The sequence below is a fragment of the Acanthaster planci genome, linkage group LG01 (assembly GCF_054643075.1).
Source record: "Acanthaster planci isolate LZ-2023a linkage group LG01, COTS_SCS, whole genome shotgun sequence".
NCBI classification, from domain to species: Eukaryota; Metazoa; Echinodermata; class Asteroidea; order Valvatida; family Acanthasteridae; genus Acanthaster; species Acanthaster planci.
The window spans coordinates 2,203,146-2,222,462 of NC_141777.1; the positions used below are offsets into that span (position 1 = coordinate 2,203,146).

The 19,317-nt window shown below is 40.9% G+C and overlaps 1 protein-coding gene across 1 annotated transcript in view; it reads right to left on the bottom strand.

Moving 5' to 3' along the window:
* LOC110974315 (cation channel sperm-associated auxiliary subunit epsilon-like) overlaps positions 1 to 19,220 on the bottom strand; it is a 25,732-nt gene extending 6,512 nt beyond the window's left edge. The window contains exons 1-25 of the mRNA XM_022225879.2: positions 18,946 to 19,220; positions 17,411 to 17,465; positions 16,217 to 16,299; positions 15,727 to 15,808; positions 15,422 to 15,504; positions 14,008 to 14,128; positions 13,559 to 13,680; positions 12,908 to 13,003; positions 12,395 to 12,535; positions 12,068 to 12,140; positions 11,604 to 11,718; positions 11,150 to 11,211; positions 10,606 to 10,746; positions 9,893 to 10,055; positions 9,024 to 9,113; positions 8,719 to 8,795; positions 7,830 to 7,919; positions 7,046 to 7,134; positions 6,245 to 6,329; positions 5,615 to 5,728; positions 4,952 to 5,035; positions 4,120 to 4,251; positions 3,323 to 3,417; positions 1,332 to 1,377; positions 614 to 693 (exon numbers count right to left, since the gene is read on the bottom strand). Coding sequence (XP_022081571.2) covers positions 614 to 693; positions 1,332 to 1,377; positions 3,323 to 3,417; positions 4,120 to 4,251; positions 4,952 to 5,035; positions 5,615 to 5,728; positions 6,245 to 6,329; positions 7,046 to 7,134; positions 7,830 to 7,919; positions 8,719 to 8,795; positions 9,024 to 9,113; positions 9,893 to 10,055; positions 10,606 to 10,746; positions 11,150 to 11,211; positions 11,604 to 11,718; positions 12,068 to 12,140; positions 12,395 to 12,535; positions 12,908 to 13,003; positions 13,559 to 13,680; positions 14,008 to 14,128; positions 15,422 to 15,504; positions 15,727 to 15,808; positions 16,217 to 16,299; positions 17,411 to 17,465; positions 18,946 to 19,064 — 2,438 coding nt within the window. The 5' untranslated portion in view covers positions 19,065 to 19,220. The remainder of the gene's footprint in view (positions 1 to 613; positions 694 to 1,331; positions 1,378 to 3,322; positions 3,418 to 4,119; positions 4,252 to 4,951; positions 5,036 to 5,614; positions 5,729 to 6,244; positions 6,330 to 7,045; positions 7,135 to 7,829; positions 7,920 to 8,718; positions 8,796 to 9,023; positions 9,114 to 9,892; positions 10,056 to 10,605; positions 10,747 to 11,149; positions 11,212 to 11,603; positions 11,719 to 12,067; positions 12,141 to 12,394; positions 12,536 to 12,907; positions 13,004 to 13,558; positions 13,681 to 14,007; positions 14,129 to 15,421; positions 15,505 to 15,726; positions 15,809 to 16,216; positions 16,300 to 17,410; positions 17,466 to 18,945) is intronic.
* Positions 19,221 to 19,317: the final 97 nt, after the last annotated feature.

Consider the following 19,317-nt stretch of genomic DNA (forward strand, 5'->3'; position numbering starts at 1 on the left):
ATTCAAGAAAAATCCTCAGAGTTTCTTACTTACCAGTGATTTCAACTCATAAATATTCACGGTACTGTTTACATGTATTACTACAGACCTAATTTCTAATCCTTAACTGCCTTAATTCTAAACCAGCAAGATGAATTTGTATTGTATTGAGACAATTTAATGCAACTTTGTCAAAAAATTTTGTTAAAAATGTGCAGAAATGGAATGTTTATTGCAAAATGGAGTGCTGGGTCTCGCATCAGCCTCAGCTGATGCAAAGACCATACATTAAGGAATAAATTGGTCGGGCGTACTCAGTGTGCTCCGCGTTAGACGCTCCATTAATCTCCATTATACACCCGTGCCTATGCAGTGAGTAATAAAAAACACGCCCTCTTTCGTTCCGCTCGGAGCGGATTGGTGTCTCATGATGTTTAAGCAAAGTCTGTGAGCTGCAGTCAGCGAGCTTTTTCGTGCGCTTACTGCTTATGTTGTCTACGAAATGAATGGCAGGTTCATTAACAGAAATTGCTGTACTTATTTCAACCCTACAAAGTGGGCCCAGATAAGTCATGTACAACATTTTCACAACAAGAATCCTTTTATCATTCTGTGCTCAACACCGGTGACTTACAGATCAAGTGATGGTCTGAACGGCAGCTGATAGTGAGCTGTGATGGGGCAAGCAAACATAGCCCAGTCGTATTTGACTATCTGAAAACAAGCAAACAAAAAGCAATGAATAAAATGAAAGCTTCATTGTCAAACAAACCAGAGCAGTTTTCACTGGAAATGAGAAATAATTTGGAAAATAAGTATGAAATGAAAAACTTGAGCTGATGTTGGAGCAAAATAGCAAGTGAAAAAAATAAGAGCGTCATTAAAGTGAATTTTCCGGAGAAGTTTTCAAACCGTGTGTTTTATTAGTCGTCACATGAGTGCAAGTGGAATACAGAATAGTGTAATGTGTCTGTGTCCCATATACCACAAAGCCGAAGGCAAGTGCAAGCACGATAACGAATTTATCTTCAAGCAAACTTGACGTATAGTAAAGATGTTATAAGGGCCTATGCGCGTATACGTGCCACCTTTGAATTCAAAGTAAATTTTGCAGTTGTGCATTTTGATTTTAGCATAAAAATAGCGCATTGCGTTGAGTTAGAACAGCGCAATAAGCAGGGTTTGATATGACCTGTGCAGTACAGTTATATGTTGCACTGTTTGTAGCCACGGATCAGCCAATCAGAAATGTAAATTCAAGTTTGCCTGAAGAGATGATGTCATTCACACAAGTTGTGGGCAAAATACAAGCACAATGAGCATAGGAGAAATTGAAATTAACGAACAATAACCTTGATGTCTTCAGGATTGGAACCATTATCCTCCAAATAGGCATCTCTGGGAAAATCAAAAAAGGAGAAAATGTACATTTATAATCTTGATAATGATAAATACCTTCACCAAACTCTTTCACACAGCGAGTGTGTACAGAGGGACAACAGTTACAGTTTGCAGTGTTTGGGAAGTGAAGAGCTGAGGTAATATGGCGGCAAAGCGCATTGTCCCCGATAAAATCAATGCAATGAATTCACATTGAATACTGTTGGTTTTACCTTCCATCACAAGCTCCTACTGTCATTGAATGCTGTTGGTTTTACCGTCCATCACAAGTTCCTACATGTCACTGAATGCTGTTGGTTTTACCATCCATCACAAGTCCTACATGTCACTGAATGCTGTCGGTTTTACTGTCCATCACAAGTCCTACATGTCACTGAATGCTGTCGGTTTTACTGTCCATCACAAGTCCTACATGTCACTGAATGCTGTTGGTTTTACCATCCATCACAAGTCCTACATGTCACTGAATGCTGTCGGTTTTACTGTCCATCACAAGTTGCTACATGTCACTGAATGCTGTTGGTTTTACCATCCATCACAAGTCCTACATGTCACTGAATGCTGTTGGTTTTACTGTCCATCACAAGTTCCTACATGTCACTAAATGCTGTTGGTTTTACCGTCCATCACAAGTCCTACATGTCACTGAATGCTGTTGGTTTTACTGTCCATCACAAGTTGCTACATGTCACTGAATGCTGTTGGTTTTACCGTCCATCACAAGCTCCTACATGTCACTGAATGCTGTTGGTTTTACCGTCCATCACAAATTCCTACATGTCACTGAATGCTGTTGGTTTTACCGTCCATCACAAATTCCTACATGTCACTGAATGCTGTTGGTTTTACCGTCCATCACAAGTTCCTACATGTCACTGAATGCTGTTGGTTTTACCGTCCATCACAAGTCCTACATGTCACTGAATGCTGTCGGTTTTACTGTCCATCACAAGCTGCTACATGTCATTGAACGCTGTTGGTTTTACCATCCATCACAAGCTCCTACATGTCACTGAATGCTGTTGGTTTTACTGTCCATCACAAGTTCCTACATGTCACTGAATGCTGTTGGTTTTACCATCCATCACAAGTCCTACATGTCACTGAATGCTGTCGGTTTTACTGTCCATCACAAGTTGCTACATGTCACTGAACGCTGTTGGTTTTACCGTCCATCACAAGTTCCTGCATGTCATTCAGTCTTAAGCCGAGTCACAAGCTACTTAAAACCAACTCTGACAAAGGGCATGATGTTGTCATTGTTCACGGTGCTACTCAAGCCTGGTCCTGTGAAAGGCCTCGTAACAAAGACTTAAGGTGGACTTGACGACAGAACTAATTACTGTGATTTGCTATCGGCTTTAAGCAAGCGCCATCCTCCAACCAAAATATGAACTGTCCATGGAAACTAAACTATTCTTGTCCCTGTGTACCATAACTTTATGACCAGGAGAATCATGTTGGCTGAGTGATTCTTTCCTTGTCAGCCTGGGGCTCGATTCCCTGCCCAGTGCACACATGGATTGCATTTTAAGTCTCTACCTGATTCCATTGGTTTTACCCAGAATACCCTCTCACTGCTAAAAGTGATGTAACTACTTCTCAATGTCCTGTCAGGTTTACAGGTTTATTCAGGCTTAAGGTGCCTCTCCATAGATGCGTTTTCAGTGTGTTTTGTGTCCGTTTGTGTAAACTGCAATGTTCACTGAAACTGTAAGTGTTAAATGAATGTGGATATGAAATGCACTAAAAATACCTTCCGCGTTTCAGTACCTAGGGCACTTCTATGGAATCCATGGTTTCATTACCTGAAATACACAATGCAGTGCAGTAGCATTAATGAATCCTGCATTTGCGGCAATTTGCTGCTTTATACACCCCCCCCTCCAAGGGGTTGAAATAGCCATCACTGATAGCATTGCAGGGCTGTGCACAATAATACCTGGGTATTGTGTAATTACTGAAATGTGAGCAGCTGTCTGGTTTCCTGACTCGGATGTGCCTTCCAGGTGGGCAACCCACTGAAAAGTGTGCCACCTGGAACAAATCAATGAAAGCCAGTGATTTACAAAAAGGCTGTGTTTAAAAAATTGGGGCTTACTCTTCCCTAGCTTAGAGATTTCTTCTTTTTTTACATTAAAAAAGCAGAGTCGAGGATGGTCCTATTAATAAGCCTAACATTTATAAGTATGTGGAAAAACTCTAAGGCCTATTAAACCAGGAATTTAGTTCCAAATGGAAATTATTTTACAGCTTCCCCCATGATCAGAAAGTAATACTTAACTGCAGGGCCCAAAACAAGATGCTTAGGGACTAGATAATGGTCAAACTGGTGGGCATAAGTACGCAGTATGAGAGAAAATGTAGAACGACGTTTGCTGTATAGTCAACCTTTTAAAGATTTAAGTATGAAGAAGTGTCTTAGAAGTTGGAATACTGAGGAACAAACCAAGGAGAACAGTGACCAAAGCAAGTTCTAACTAAAATGGGAATGGTGTATTCTTTGGGGGAGTACAATCAAACTTCCTGATGGGAAAAGGCAATGCCAATATTGTTTTGGTTGAAGCAGGAATGCGCAAACTTTTGAGGCGTCCCCGAAAGACCTGTCGTTGTATCATGTGATAACAATCTTATGGGAGACAGGGAGTAGGCCAGGGTTCTGAGAGCTACTGAGAAGAATTGGTAACAGGAATATTTCGTTTTTTAAAATTTGGACTGAATCTGGCCCTTTTTACTCACCATACTCGTGGGCTTCTCACAACCGAGATCTTCCTGATCTGGTCTGACCTCCAGCTTAATGTCTCCAGTCCATCCGATGACATCATTGGCGAGCCTTGTTTCAAGGTTGAGGCTGGGTTGTATTGTCAGCGTCTAGATATTGACAGAGCCAAAATGAAACGGGAAACTCACACAGGGCAAAGTTCCTTCTTTAACACTGCAATCTTTTGTCATGTTTGGACGGGTCTATTAAATGCAAATTCATACAGCTGCTCAGCCAAACATACGGTGAAGAAAGTTTCCCTCCAAGAAAAACAGCAAAGAAACCCTGAAAAACTGTCCCAGAAAACATCTACTCCTGCACAAGACTGACTCACAGCTGACGCATAAAGAAGGCAAAGAACATTCATTACCGCTTGTAACATGCACCCATCATAACTGGTGCCAGACACAGATGTGGGACATTGTCATCCCTGGGCGTCAGTTGTCAGTGGAATTTGGTCCTTATCCCAGCCTTTTTATTTATCAACAATGATGGGACACTTTTCTCTTGGTTCTGAACTGGAACAACAGAGGGTATGTTAGTACACAGATATGATCGTTTGGTGGCAACTCACAGCATGCGCACACAGGTTAATGCGTTTGGTACAGGACAGGCTTTGAGGACCAATTTCTATTTGAATGTACGACCGTGTATATACATGCACGAGCTCCGTAAGAAAACCTCCTATAACTAGCCAGTCTCTTGTTTGACTGGTGGGGGGTATACACCTAAACTCTGGGCGGAAAGTGACCCTATGACACCTGGCTCGTTCATCTGACACTGTGTGCAGGAGAGTCTGGGGAACTTTACCTTGTTAATGGCTAACCGTCCTGGGTGATAGGCCCACAAATCTTCCTCTGTGATGTGCAAGAGGCCGGGTGAGCTTGACACAACCTGAAACAACAAAGCAGTGTGACTATTTCAATTCACTGCCTTCTTTCACAAAATGAGATCATCATTTTCTTACCACATCTGTCAGATGAAAAGGCTAGAGAAAGCTCTCTATGAAATTTCCTGAGACGCTATAAAGCGAAGTTTCTACTTCATATGAATTTCTGAATGAGGAAAACTTATCATAATAAACAGAACAACAAAACTGGGGATTGATGTCATCATGAAAGTTGCTTTATTTTGCTTTTGTTTAAAGTATGAACCGACCTAGGTCAAATCATTGAAACAATCTGAAGAGAATGTCATTGGTTAAATAAATACTTTTCTTTGCTACCTGTACAGTGTATTGGGCTTTTCCTCATCAAATTCAAATAAAAAATAATTAAGCATAAAGTTAACTACTATTCTGTGGATGGGATGCTTAGCTCGCATTATTTTCTCAAAGGTAAGACATTTTTGAAAGTTTGCAGATATTTCAGAAGTATGTAGGGAAAATTTCATCCACACTAAAAAAAAACACTGCGACATTTGAATGGGCTATGATCCTCATCGCTCGCATTAGCAAATATAAAATACATGTACCTGCAACTTGATATCCGCATCACTGGGAAATGTCAAACATGTCCAGAGCTGAATCACATTACCAATGTCGAAGTAGTATATACCGGCGACATCAGTGTGCTCAAAGCGCCTGTACTGTGAAATGACCCCGTGAAAAATGGAGGACTTTTCAACCAAACTCAATATCCCAAATGAAAAGCTCCATTTTGATCTGTGGCAAAACAATACAGTAAGCCTAACAGTCACTCAGACTTAAAGCAGAATCCTGTGTGTTTGTAAATTCTGATTCTAAGCTATCCAAAAAAAAGATAGAGGTCGATAACACTTAATACTCTCAGCGTTATGTTGGCAATGCAAATCAAATGCTGAAACTTCTGGAGTGACTTTTCGTTTTCACAGTTTCTCTTGATGAATACTCTTTCAAGGCAGGAGCCTCACTTATGTAAACCAAATACAATTTTGGACATATTCCAGGAATGAATTGTGACAGGAAATGGACAAGAGTACTTTGCTATAAAATTCTGGATTTTTTTTTGGACAACAAACCCATGCTAGATGAAGAAACTTCACACGGCAATTGTCACCAATCCGTCTGCTTTGGGGCGATAACTTCACTTTTCTTTCCAAACTAACAATATTCCATCAACTTACTGGACAAGAAATTCCCGCATCATGTAATGCCCCTGCTACTTCAACTTTCAGTGGGTACTGCCACCGCCAATGCTGAAGGGATGATCTACAAAAACCAACCAACAAACACAAGTTTTGCAATAAAAATAATGAAAGACATGCCGACTGTTCAGGATTGCTGTTCGGCCCACGAAACCTATTCCGCCTTAAACAGACCGTTAAAAATACTTTAAAATGCTGAGGAATACTCTCTTAACGTAGTCTTGCTACTAAGTTTTGTAAAACTTGCGTGCTACTCACTATTAACTAGCCATTTGTCTTACAGGTTTCTTTCTGATAATTAGCCAGTGAGTTTAAAATTAAGGCCTTAGTATTTGCTCCTAGTGAAACTGTGCATGTTCACTTCAAGATCTCTGCTAGATTGGTTCCTGGAAGCTGCTCTTTGTTTTGTTTCTGCCCAAAGTTCTTTTCCACGGGCAAAATGTTACAAACAAGAAAGGCTGAACATATTTGAAAGCTTGAAAACAAATCTGTTTACTCGTGGCGGGATGACTGCGAGAATGATAATCCAAACACTTGATTAAAATGGACCGGACGAGAAGCAAATGGCAGGTGTTTGTAAAATCAATCATCACCGTAATCAATATTTTCATATTAATGCTGATTGTGACCGTTAATTCCCTGGGTTGACGACAGCGATTTTGATTGGTAGAATCAGTACCCCTAGCTGAACTTGACCACAGTCTGGAAGTCTCCTTGCATCATTTCTGCTGCTAAGGCATACTGCTAATTGTAATAACTACAACACAAGGATTAACTTACCCATTACTTTCAAGTCCAATGACGAAAACATTACCCAGAAGATCAAACAGGAGATAGGCATGAGATGAAACCAATTCACTGGCAGAGAGCTGAACGAAAATCAAACACAGCAAGCGATTGGTCGATGCCACTGACATCATACTTTTCAACTCTCTTCAAATTGGCATCACTGATATCAGCCTGTGTCTCAAAAAACTATGGCTATGTCAATTCCGATAGCGTGCTAGAAGAAACTCAATGCCATAGCCACAAAATGTCCAATTTAGACACAGCCTGCCTTAAAGGCACCGGACAGCATGGGACTGCAGAAAATACAATGAATGCCGAGTCTATTGCCAATGAACAATAACACACGATGAATGACAAATCTACTCAAGTTGAGGCAAACATCAAGTATGATTATTCCCAAGGTTTTCTCCATTTTTTACTGGATTCCAATGAGGACCTATGGAATAAGACATGGCAATTTATTCTTAACTTGCTTAACCAAACAATATTTTTTAATCAGCCTGAGGTGATCAACTTCAGTTGATTATTAAAACTAGTATATTCCTGGTCATTGGTCTTTTTTGTCAGTACACACAAACTACCACCATGACTGTCAGACCTAAATTTGGAGTCACTGATTTTTTTTATCTTTTCAAAAATGAGATTTGGCACAATCCCAAATCCTTTTCAAATTTCCACGAACACAATAATTGCTTCGATTCTGCCAAAACTGCCAGGAGAAAATTGGGATAAACGTAACAATTGCTGACAAGAGGCTACAGTTTCTTGCACTTACACTGACAAGTGTGGTCTGGCCAATTTGACTATAGTACAAACAGTTGGAAGACAGCAGCACCAGAATGTCACCAGACTGGCTGATGGACACCTTCAATGTCAGGATGAAATAAAAAGTTTACTAAGAATGTACGGCCATACAAGCTGATGAATATGTAATGGATCTAACACTTCTTGGACTGTCCAAATGTACTGTGTGCGGTTTGCTAATACACCATGTACGGAACTGTCTCTTTCGGAAGAAATCTGGTGCTGAAAAGAACCGGTAAGTGGGCACTCAAATCTTACCAGTCAAATTTGTTTGAACTTCAAAAGGTACAGCACATTGCAATTGAAACGTAACCCTGTGAAAACGATGAGGAAAAATTGTGGAAAGAATTCCCATTCACAGGCGAATTTCCCACTTGAGAAAAAAAGCTGTAAAAAAATTCCCATTTGTGTAAAAAGGTGTGAACATTTTCCCACTGGTGAAAACAGGTGTGAAAAAAATTTCCCACTTGTGAATTTCTGTTTTCACTGAGGGGAAAAAAGTGCGAAAATCTTTCCAAACGAGGGGACAATTTTTCACAATTTGTGCGATGAATATTCATTTTCCCAGATGGGAAAAGTGTGAAATATTCCACCCCCCCTTTTGAGGTTAACTTTCAATTGCAATAAAGTGTAGAATGGGATCACAGTCAAACTGATTAAGATCTCCAGACCAATGTGTTTTGCAAAGGTGCAACTTTTCATGCTGAAATTTGCAAACCATGAACACATTCCAGTGCTTTGTGATAACTCATTCACTTTGCTTTTATTATTCATGTGAATGATAAACCAATCTTCATTTTTATCGTCAAGGTTTCACACTTAGGCTACCTATCCACACACGTGTATATAACCACTCCTACCTGCTCAATCATTTCATTGCTGGATACATTTGAGACTGCGGAATCACTACCTCTGACGCTGAAGGTGCCGTACTGACCTAGATAGACATGAAGAAGGTTTGCTCGATCTTTCCGAGTAATACTGAGAGCAAGTTACAAGTAATTTCTTTGTCAACACAAAAAATGACATTGCTTTTACACAATGTGAATGGTAGTGATTAGGCAAAATGCAAAATATACAGATCAACTTCAGAGCCCCAGTATTGCTTAATGAGTTTAACATGAGCTGCAAGGATTTGGTGGTTCAACTTTTCTCTACGACTTACCATTTTGGTAGCTGAAAAACAAGCGTTTTTGGTCCCAAAAAAGGAAGCTATGGAGGTGTGCCCCACTGGAGAACTTCAAGGAGACCGTGCCTGACATAAGTGGAAGGAAAACATACAGTCACGCAGTAATGAACGCGTAGGCATGACGACGTGGTTTGCAGTTTAGAATTTGACAAAAAGGGAACAAAAACTTCTCCATGAAACCCCAATCAATGTCAGTCCCTGTCAGGGCAAGGATGGCGCTCCAGTCGGCAGCCATACCCCTACCCTCTTCCCACAACCACACCCTGCATCTGACCACACCTTACCCTATTTTTCACCTTCTGTTCTACTGCCCAGCCACACCCTACCTTACACTGAATCCCTGCCGCAACCAGCCAGCCACACCCTGTCCTGTATTCACTAACACACCTGGCCAGCCACACCCTACCTTACACTGAATCCCTGCCGCAACCAGCCAGCCACACTCTGTCCTATATTCACTAACACACCTGCCCAGCCACAACCTATCCTAAATTTGCTTCCTATGACATCTGGCCTGCCACACCCTACCCTAAATTCACCTCCTTGCCTGCCACACCCTTTTATTACCTTCTTTCTACGCCTAGCCCTCATATTCACCTCGGTCACCCCTCCTTTCTACGCCTAGCCCTCATATTCACCTCGGTCACCCCTCCTTCTTCCTACGCCTAGCCCTCATATTCACCTCGGTCACCCCTCCTGGCCCTAACTTCTCCTATCTTTGCTTCCTTCACACCATGCTGGTCAAACCCTAACCTAGATCCACTTGCAGCCACTCAATTCTTGTCTGACCTTCATGGAATGTAATTTACTTCTGCTACGTGCGGGCCTGAAGTCAGGATACTAACCACGAGTGTCTCTTACATCCAACCAAAATCGTTCATGAGTCCATGAAGCTAGGGTGATATTGTACTGCAGAAACACCACAGAACTGTGAGAGTTTTGTGTAACCGTGACAACCAGCTCTAGTAAGTTTGAAAAGCTTTCAAATGCGACATCCTGGATTTCCAGCTGCAGGGACAATAACGAAAGAGAACATTTCCTTATTCCTATGCCATTCTAGTCATACTTTCTTGAATTGTGCCGCAAATCATTATGTTCATGGAGGCAAAACTACTTCTTTTCCAGTAAGTGTGGCCAAGCGGCTGGCCCTTGCCCTTGCTAATAATTTCTCCATTTGTGACCTGTGTGCCTCAACTTTGTAATTTGGAGTAGCTGAAACTGAAGTCATTTGTTTAACCAAAAATGAGAAAAGCCAGTTTTTGGAATGAGAATGGGAAGCACAAATTACATTGATTTTGAAAGCAAAGTTATAAACATCAGTACACAACAGCCCTTCACCCTACAGAGATAGCAACATTATGCACCTGTCCGTTGCCACGTCACATGCTCTTCTGATTGGGCAATCATGATTATAAACGGTAAAACCTTGAATAGGGCAGGGCTTACTAACTAGTGTAGGCCTACTTCTGGCTCCCAGCTTCAACTGACTGACTGAGTAATTGATCAATTGATTGATTGATCGATCGATCGATCGATTGATTGATGGATGGACCCCTACCTCAACTTCTGCTGTAAAACCAAGCATGCGGAGGACAGACAGGGGTAGAGGAATCTCCTGTGAGATTAGACGGTGGTCACTCAGACTAACAGTGCTGATCAAGAACAGACTGCTGGCATTGAAAGACACAGCTTGATGGCTCTGAAAAGGACAATACCACCCTTTTAGTTTTGTCTAACTTCCAGGCTATTTTGGGGCAGAAGCTCCCCGAGGTCTTTAACATTTACGCCAGGCCTGACCCAAACAACACTGTTATACATTTATCCACTTTCAATAGGCATCACAAAGCCCTATTGCTCTGCCAAATTTTGAAAACTTGAATTACGCTGACCACATGCCCCTGTTTCAAACCAACGTATGCCTACTTGGGCTTGTAGACGTGCACAACCCCCAACCGGCTGCAACAATTCCATGATATGACAACTTCTGGTTGAGAGATTCTTTGACCATATCCCACGCTCATGCTAGAGTAAGCATGACTTATGGCTTTGAAATCAATCCAGTAGATTGGTAACTACATGTATAAATGTAGCTTTAATTTCACCTTGTGGAGGGTAGATGGAATACACCAGTCTTGGCCTTTCATTGCAGCCTGCCCTGTGAGTCCTGAAAATCAAGCAATCCAGTCTTCCTGGTTAAAGGAATCTCTAACAATTTCCGTGGCATTTGTTTTCAAACCATTAACCACTACATAACTTAATCATGGCTTACTACCTGTTAAATAAAAAAGCCACTTGGATGAGGGTTTGGCTCCTGATTTGACACCTTGTTGTCTTGTGACTGGTTCAAAGCATATTTCCTGTTTGAAATCTCAGTCAATTTAGCTTATGTTGTAACATGTTACGGACTGTGTACATGAAACATTCATGTTTGGCATGCCATCAAATCAAGGCTTAACTCTGTTGTCCTCAAAGCAACAGCTCTAAAATCCTGCAGGTGACTTTTTAGATCATTGTAGGGAGCTTTTTTTCAGTTCCCTACATTACAATTTTACTCACCAGTGACTTGTGTCAAATTGTCCACGGTCCTCGGCAAACCCCAAACCTTGGAGTCTATCAGAAGTATGAGATGGGTTGGTGTAAAGGCCACACTCTCAACCTCCAGGTTCAGATTCTGCAAAGTGGATGATAACCACATCATTAACAACATGTCAGTTTGACGGAGTGTGTCGGGTAGAATATGCTCCCGCCTGCAATTTCCTCTGAAACCACGGCGACGTATTTGTTTCTGTCTTTAAACGTTTCAGATTGGGATTTCTGTTACGTTAGGATACTGTTTTCGTAAAATTTACACCTTCTGTACTTTAACTTGTTTTTCTATGTTCGACGCTGGATTATCTTAGATTTTCCATAATTTATGTACTTTCTTTGATATGAAATTAATTCTTGGCTTTCATTAGCGCATGTATTGCTCCCAGCTGTTGGCAAAACTTCAAGATGTAAGTAAAGAGACAGAAACCTACCTGTACCAGATGGGATGGCAGAGTCAGATTCTTTGAAGTCAAGAATCCATCCTGTGTAAGGAGCACTGAATTCCTACAGAGTGGAAGCAAAGAGAACCTTCTGGTAATCACATCATCCACTGTCACAAACTGAAGTCATTCACTGCAACTGACTTTGTTCCCCTAAATTAAAATGCAGTGCTGGAGAAACATACTTTTTATGCTATGTGGCCAAACTTGAATGAATTGTGTTGCTGTGTTGCTTCATGAGAAACATCCTTAACGACTTATTTAGCAAGTGACTACTGCAGATAACGTCCCACAGGATTCCACACATCCAGGACTTACTCAGACAAGAGAACAGCGACGTGACTAGCGCAGGGATCTTGAACCAGCCTTGTTGGATGCCCAGAAGCATGGCGGAGTTGAGTGGTTTCATCCTGAGTTGCTGAAGACAACCAACGGTTGGTCAACAACACTGTGGTGTCTCTGTAAAGGAAAGAGAAGTCTCGTTGCAATAGGTAACAGTATCAGAAACTGGAGAATTCTCCAAAACAAGATGAATCCAAGTGAAAAATATGAAATGATTCCATAATAATACAGTACCAATTAATGACAAAAGTATATTAACCACTTCCTGCCGGGGATTCCAGATCCGGACACGTATGCTTCATATGCGTCAGATGGCATTCTTTTGATTTTATTTCAGCAAGTCATTTGCAGAACAGGGCTTATTTTTTACAAGTATACTGCACTTTTTCAGGAAAGGAATTCCCAATTTTCCACCCAGCTGGGGGAAATACCATCCAAGCTCAATAGGTGTGCCTTGGTGAGACAAGGTAGTGATGTATGTTTGCCTACCCTATGAAGCACATGTTGACAGCTCTGTCCGGACGGCCCTTAATTTTCAGCTCTGCCTCTAAATAGAAAGGAACACTGACGAAAACTTCCCAGTAACTGCAACAAAAGGAAAACAAGAGGAAAAGGATTTGTTGAGAGGCTGAGCACCCAGATTGGTGTCAACCAACATTGGATTTGAATTTCACATTGTTCACTAAATTCTGCTTACTGAAGTAAAATTATTTTGAACATAAAATATTTGTGAATATCTGTATGTGACCGTAACTAAACAGGTAGTTACAAGTTGCTGGGGAATTGTCTGCCAAAGAATTTTGCATGACAAAAATCGATGAGAACACTCAAACCTTTCCATCCTCGTAATCTTCCATTTTTATTAAGGTGTCAAAATGAGTGATAAATCTGAGGAAAGAGCTCTGTTTGCTCTACAACAAACCACAACAAAAATACTTTAAAGTGGCCAAAGATTGAGCCTGCGGGATCTGGTCACATAGGTAGGCTTTTTTTTTCTTGCTTGGTGGGTTCCAAGTTTCATCAGAGAGACTGAAGAGAAGATACCAGTGTTGTCGTAAAGACCATCACAGGTCCTCAAAAAGTCTTTCAGTCCCAGGTGGTGCCACTCGATGGATTCGAAGAGAGCACTGACAGACTAACCTCAAGTTTTGCTTGAAGGTGATGTTGTCAGTGCGTAATTGTTGCTGGCTGCTGGCGTGAAGCTGTGTAACAGTGGGTCGTTGGTTCTTCCGGTGGAACATTCTGGTCAAACCTGCAGAAAACTACGACATATTTTGTTGAACGGAGAGCAGATCAGAAGTAATTTCACACACTTCCATCCAAAGCACAATGGAAAAAATGGAATCGATTTAAAAAAAGGGCACTCATGTTATTGATTTAATGGATCTTTTAAGGTCACAAACCACTATTTGATTCAGGGCAAAAATTTTTAGGTTTGATGACAAAAATAACGTTGAACCACTTTGATAAATTGGAACTAGGTAAGTGTTTTCTAAACCAGCCTATATGTGACGCAAATAGAAAAAGACTAATGTATCTGTTTCATTGAGCATTTCAAAAGTCTGCCACTGAAAAGGCCAAATATTTACATGTGATGGAAAGGTTGCAATATGATTGCGTTCATCATCATCTGCCTCGGCCCAATCAACGACCCACACTCTCAGTGTCTCTGCAGTCCACTGACCAGGGTTGGTGTCAGGAGCACTCCAACTGCAAAAACACCAGTGCTGTAGTTAGGACTGTGCCAAATATCCGAATATTCAATTGATTATTCAATATTCAAATATAATTTTCCAAATTTGAATATTCGAATGCAAAATTCATGAAAAGTAAGGGAAAATTTTCTTTTGTTTAAATGCAAAAAATTGCACCATGGAGGCTTGATTCAAGTAGATTCAAATGAAAAGTGTCAGAAATCTCACAATTAGAAAAGTAATTATTCATTAAAAAATGTACAAGGAATAGAAATGTTTAACAGGACAAGAAGTATTGTTGATCTCTTCCCTTGCTAAATCATGGCTCCCTGTCTACTTCTAGATGTGAGAAGCTATTATAGTGATTATAATGCACAACTGTGTGCGTTATTGCAACTGATTTTGTTCACCAACAATCTGCCGGTCAGTACGACCGAATATTTGGATATCTGATCAAAAATTGAAGGTCGAATATTCGAACAGTGAATTATTTGAATTGACTCAGCCCTAGCTGTAGTTCAGAGCATGACCCATTATAAACTGAAACTAACACAAGACCTCCAGTCTTAGTTTAAGTCACTAGGCATTCAATGAACTAGGACAATTACATGTATGTTCCTTTGTCATGGATCACCATGACTGGTCTTGTGGTGGTCTTGACTAAAGTACTGAAGAATGCATCATCTACTGACAGTGCTTCTGTCCATGTGGCATTATGTACAAGATATGAACCTTTGTAATTCTAAATCTGTAAACAGTGAGAGGATTCAAGACTCTAAGATATTGACTGGCAAAGGCAAATAGTCCTAAATCTATCTACTGTTTACAAGACGTCTCCCACTCAAAATCTGTCATTTCAATGTCTCCAGTAATACCACTAAATCATCAGTTGTAAAAAATTCTTTCCTAAACCACTTTCATTTTCTGGGGTGAAAATGCAAAAAAACTGGTTAACTTGTTTAAAATAGGGATGAAACTTCGTTAGGGTTGTTTACCAACCTCCTAGTTGAGATATAGAGAGCAATTAATATAGAGAGCAATTGTTGAAATTGAAGAAGTCACGAAGAGAAACGGATCAAAAAGGATGCTGGGAACTTTCCAAAGTAACTCAGCTGGAAACCCTCTCAATTTCTCCAAAATCACTGCCTTTGAAATCAACAGAACATCTTTCAAGGGTCATCATGGGCCATGTAAAGCAATTCAAAGCCTGCCGGCATGTATCGTCCTCTATTCCATGAAATCCTTTCAAACCTGCCCTTGGATTTTGTAGGATCTGGGAGAAATGGAGTTAGATAAAACTCATTCTTACATGGATGAGTTGTGGATGGACACTGCATACCATCGGTAGCACAATGAACTGTTCCTGACAAGAACCGTTTTACCAACAGGCACCTGTATAGATGATTGTCGGGAAAGTGAGGACCGTTATTCATATTTTTAAACTCCAATACATTGAAAACAAAACAGAAAACAAATATGTATGTACTTAATACTTTATTAAATAAGATCATAAGTTATGGAAATGATCCAATAGAAGACCCTATAGATCCCGAGAAATAAATGATGATGTCTCACTGAAATTCTATGAGCAATGAGACTGAAGAATCCACTCACACATTGATTGCAAGACTGATGTACCACTGGCAAGATTGTGTGACGGCCGGGATATTGACAAGTGATGACAGTCTGCAAAGAACTGAGGACATTCAAACCAGAGAGATCACAACTCAATTTTGACTTTCTGAGGACCCTAAGACAAACACCTAGGCATGACTGTAATTTTGGGGATCAAATAATACAATTGTGTTTTTAGCATCACAATACAAAAAGGGTGCAAGGGTTTTTAGTGCCGATACTGGTCTGTGATCAACATTTTTCAACGGTGCACTTTCCTGGCAGGCAGACATTCAACTGGCTTTTTCATCTTGGTGTCAAAACTGTACACATTTGTAAATTGTAGGTAATGAATTGGTCCTGTGGAAATTAGAAGGGGACACCGCTCTCTGTACACAAGAAGTACAAATGAAACAAATTCCAAGAATGAACAGGTTTCGGTAAGAAACAGAAAATTCAAGTTTCCTGAATGGAGTGACACGAACCCTACCTGGAATTCTGTACTGTGCATATCTCTGTGACCTGCCACTGCAGCTCTTGTGCACACGCAGTGTCCAGATAGGACACTTGGAACTGGAAAAATACAGAGGAGAGGAGGAACCGTGTTATTCATAGGACTTGTGTCCAAAGTTCGGATTATCCTTGCAAGCCCTAACTGCCCAAAACTTGCCATACTCCAACAGCAGGTTTTGTGAGGTTTGGGCAGGTTTGGTACCGTACCTGAGGAACTATGTTGTTGAATTTTGTGAGACTTGGGATGAAAGGCCCAGGGAGATGGTGTTGGATTCTGTGTGAGTTGGGACACACATGGGTCACTGTGTGCAGTGTCTGGCTTGCTGTACCAATTGTTGGACTATGCTTGATTTTGTCAGGTTTGGTACTGTTCAGTGCAAGTCATCCTATACTGCATAGACCCATCCATACCATATCACTCAAACTCCAACGGGCTCATTCTGTTGGAGTTTATCAGGTTTGGTATAGTAACCTGCATGTACAAGTACATAGACAAGTACATGCACCTGTTGGATTTTGTGAGGTTCAGTATGCTTTCTACTGCAGGAGCCTAGGGGGTTAGGGTTAGAAATAAGACCTACATACGAGTATAGGTGAGCCAGTACAGGGGGTTGTAAGTCACTACTATTTAGACCTTTCACAGAACCTTGAATGGTGTTAGTGGATAGGATCTCTTTAGTGACATATTTTCACCCACATAAGGCTTTTTACCATGACGATGCCAAACTGAGTAATGTACCTCAAACGAGCTCAATTTGTTTTTTGTTTGTGAAAACAGAAACAAAATTACTGAGAAAAAAAATGACGCCTGAAGACACATTCTGTAGGGACTCGGACACAAGCATGCATGGCCTTGGTGTCTTTTTTGATGCAATGTTAAGTTATCCCCATCCACCGCTCGGCCAAGAGACACACAGCGGTCTATTCACAATGTCAATAAATCTGTACAGTACATTTTTCTCCGGTGAGCTAAGTCAAACCTTCCCTATGCATGCATGACACAGGCGAGTGCATTCATTCATCAACTGATCATGCTACCCATGCCATATGGCTTCCATTTCCTGCTATAAATTTTTGGAAAGAGAGAGACGGCCATCATTACCGCCTCCTTCAATATATTACATGTTTACCTCCGGAGATTCTAAGTCAAGAAGTGATAGGGCTAACTTACTGGCACGCTGGTCCCAATGAATCCAGCCTCTGCATCTGACTGGAGCGGAGTGATTCTGTACGGTATTTCACAGAAAAATGACAAAACTTCAATACCTAACTCGGGCTAACCATACCTGCGACAAGTATCCCGGGTTTTCATGATCTCATTTATTTAACCCTAGCTGTCCTGAATTCTCCAATTTTTTTCACACACCCTTGAGGATTAGGATAAATTTCAAAAGTGAAATTTGGTGTAGTTTCTTGGATTTTATTGTGATTTACATATTTGATCACTTGGCTTGAGTTTGGTCAAATGTCCAGTCGTCTACTCAGATATAGATGCAACACTTTTACAACACTCTCGGGCACTCTATGAATACAAAACAAATTTGAACTCCAAACACTGAGTCTTGTCAAGCATGATCATGATCCACATGAACGAATGAACATTTCTGAAAAATTCCTCTGGAAAAAAAAATACATGTTAACAATCGCAAATAGCCATCAGAGTCCATGCCACGCTAGTCCTTAATGTTGAAGAGACACATTCCGACTTCTCAAGCCACTGCCATGATGGGAAGAGTTCCACATTGTTAATTTTTGCCCCAGTGTTAACTGTTATATTAGCGGTCAAAAAGTGATAATATGTCCTAAAAAGAGTCAACTTTAGCATAACTAGAAGCAGAGTCCAGGCATTCCAGAGTGGCAGGGCTAGAAATTTGTTAAACTGTTTGTACACGTCTTTTCATAGGAGTAATTCCCCTCTAAAAATACAGGTTTTGTTTAGAGTTCCCCTGTATTTTTCTGTTAGTGTATCCCCCTGTTTATTTACTTCGGCCCTTGCTTCTACCCATATAACTTGACCCCCATGCTCTGGCCACTTGGTTTTGAAGAGCAAACCAGCAGAGACACTATCACTGCTCATGCATTTGTTCCTCCCCACTGGAGTGGGCGTTTTTGCTCGAGTCAGGTTTCTGTCTGCTTCTATGAGTCAGTGATCGAAAGCTAAACTCTCCTCATTAGAATGTCTTGACACACTGTGTTGGTTTTGATTTTTTGTCCTTTTAAAGTTTTTAGTCCTTTGGTGGTGTTTTTCTTTTTAGTCCTTTTGGTTTCTGCATTTTTTTTAGTACTTTTTCTTTAATAAATTCTTGTGTGTCCTTTTTTTTCAAGTCATTGGTGTCTGAGTCCCTATTAATTCAGCTTCCTGCAACCTTTCTCTCAAAGATCCTTGGTTAGTTAGAGTTTTCTGTTTTGCGAGTTCCCCATAGTGTGCCATTCCCCCCCCCCCATCATGCCCGTTACACCAGCATGGCCAGGGAAAATATTGACGCATTACTACCAATCATGTCAACAGGCTATACTATCATGGCAATGGGGTCCGGGTGTCAAGTGATGCCTGTGATATGGAAGTCTTCCCTCAAGCCACTTCTTTCCGGGTGAATGCTTTGGGGGGAGGTTAGCTTCGGATCCCTTTCAACATTGAGTGTTTTGTGTTTAATAGCCATGATTATAATGTAGCCTACATACAGTGTCATGACTGTAAACACCTACCTCCACACGCACGGCCTTAGCTGACGGTGATCGCAACAGACATGACAGACACACGTCAGAATGGTCAGCAAAATCCCCACCAGTATCGCCGTTCGGACAGGCAGAAAATATACTTTCATGGCCTCAAATCAAATGCTGAGAGGGCTCATTTAACAGAAAAACAAAGCGTGTTATTTTTACAGCGAAAGCATGACATGATTTGAAAAAAACAAACAGACTAAAGTCGGTGAACCAACAATCCTTTTTACAATACATGATGTACATGTGCGTCTCTGAATTTATCCGTGCCGCGCCGCGCTGTCAAAGTGCAACAGCGCCCCCGTTTTTTTTTGCAAAAGAAACAGTTTATTTGAGCTGAGAGCACATTGTATT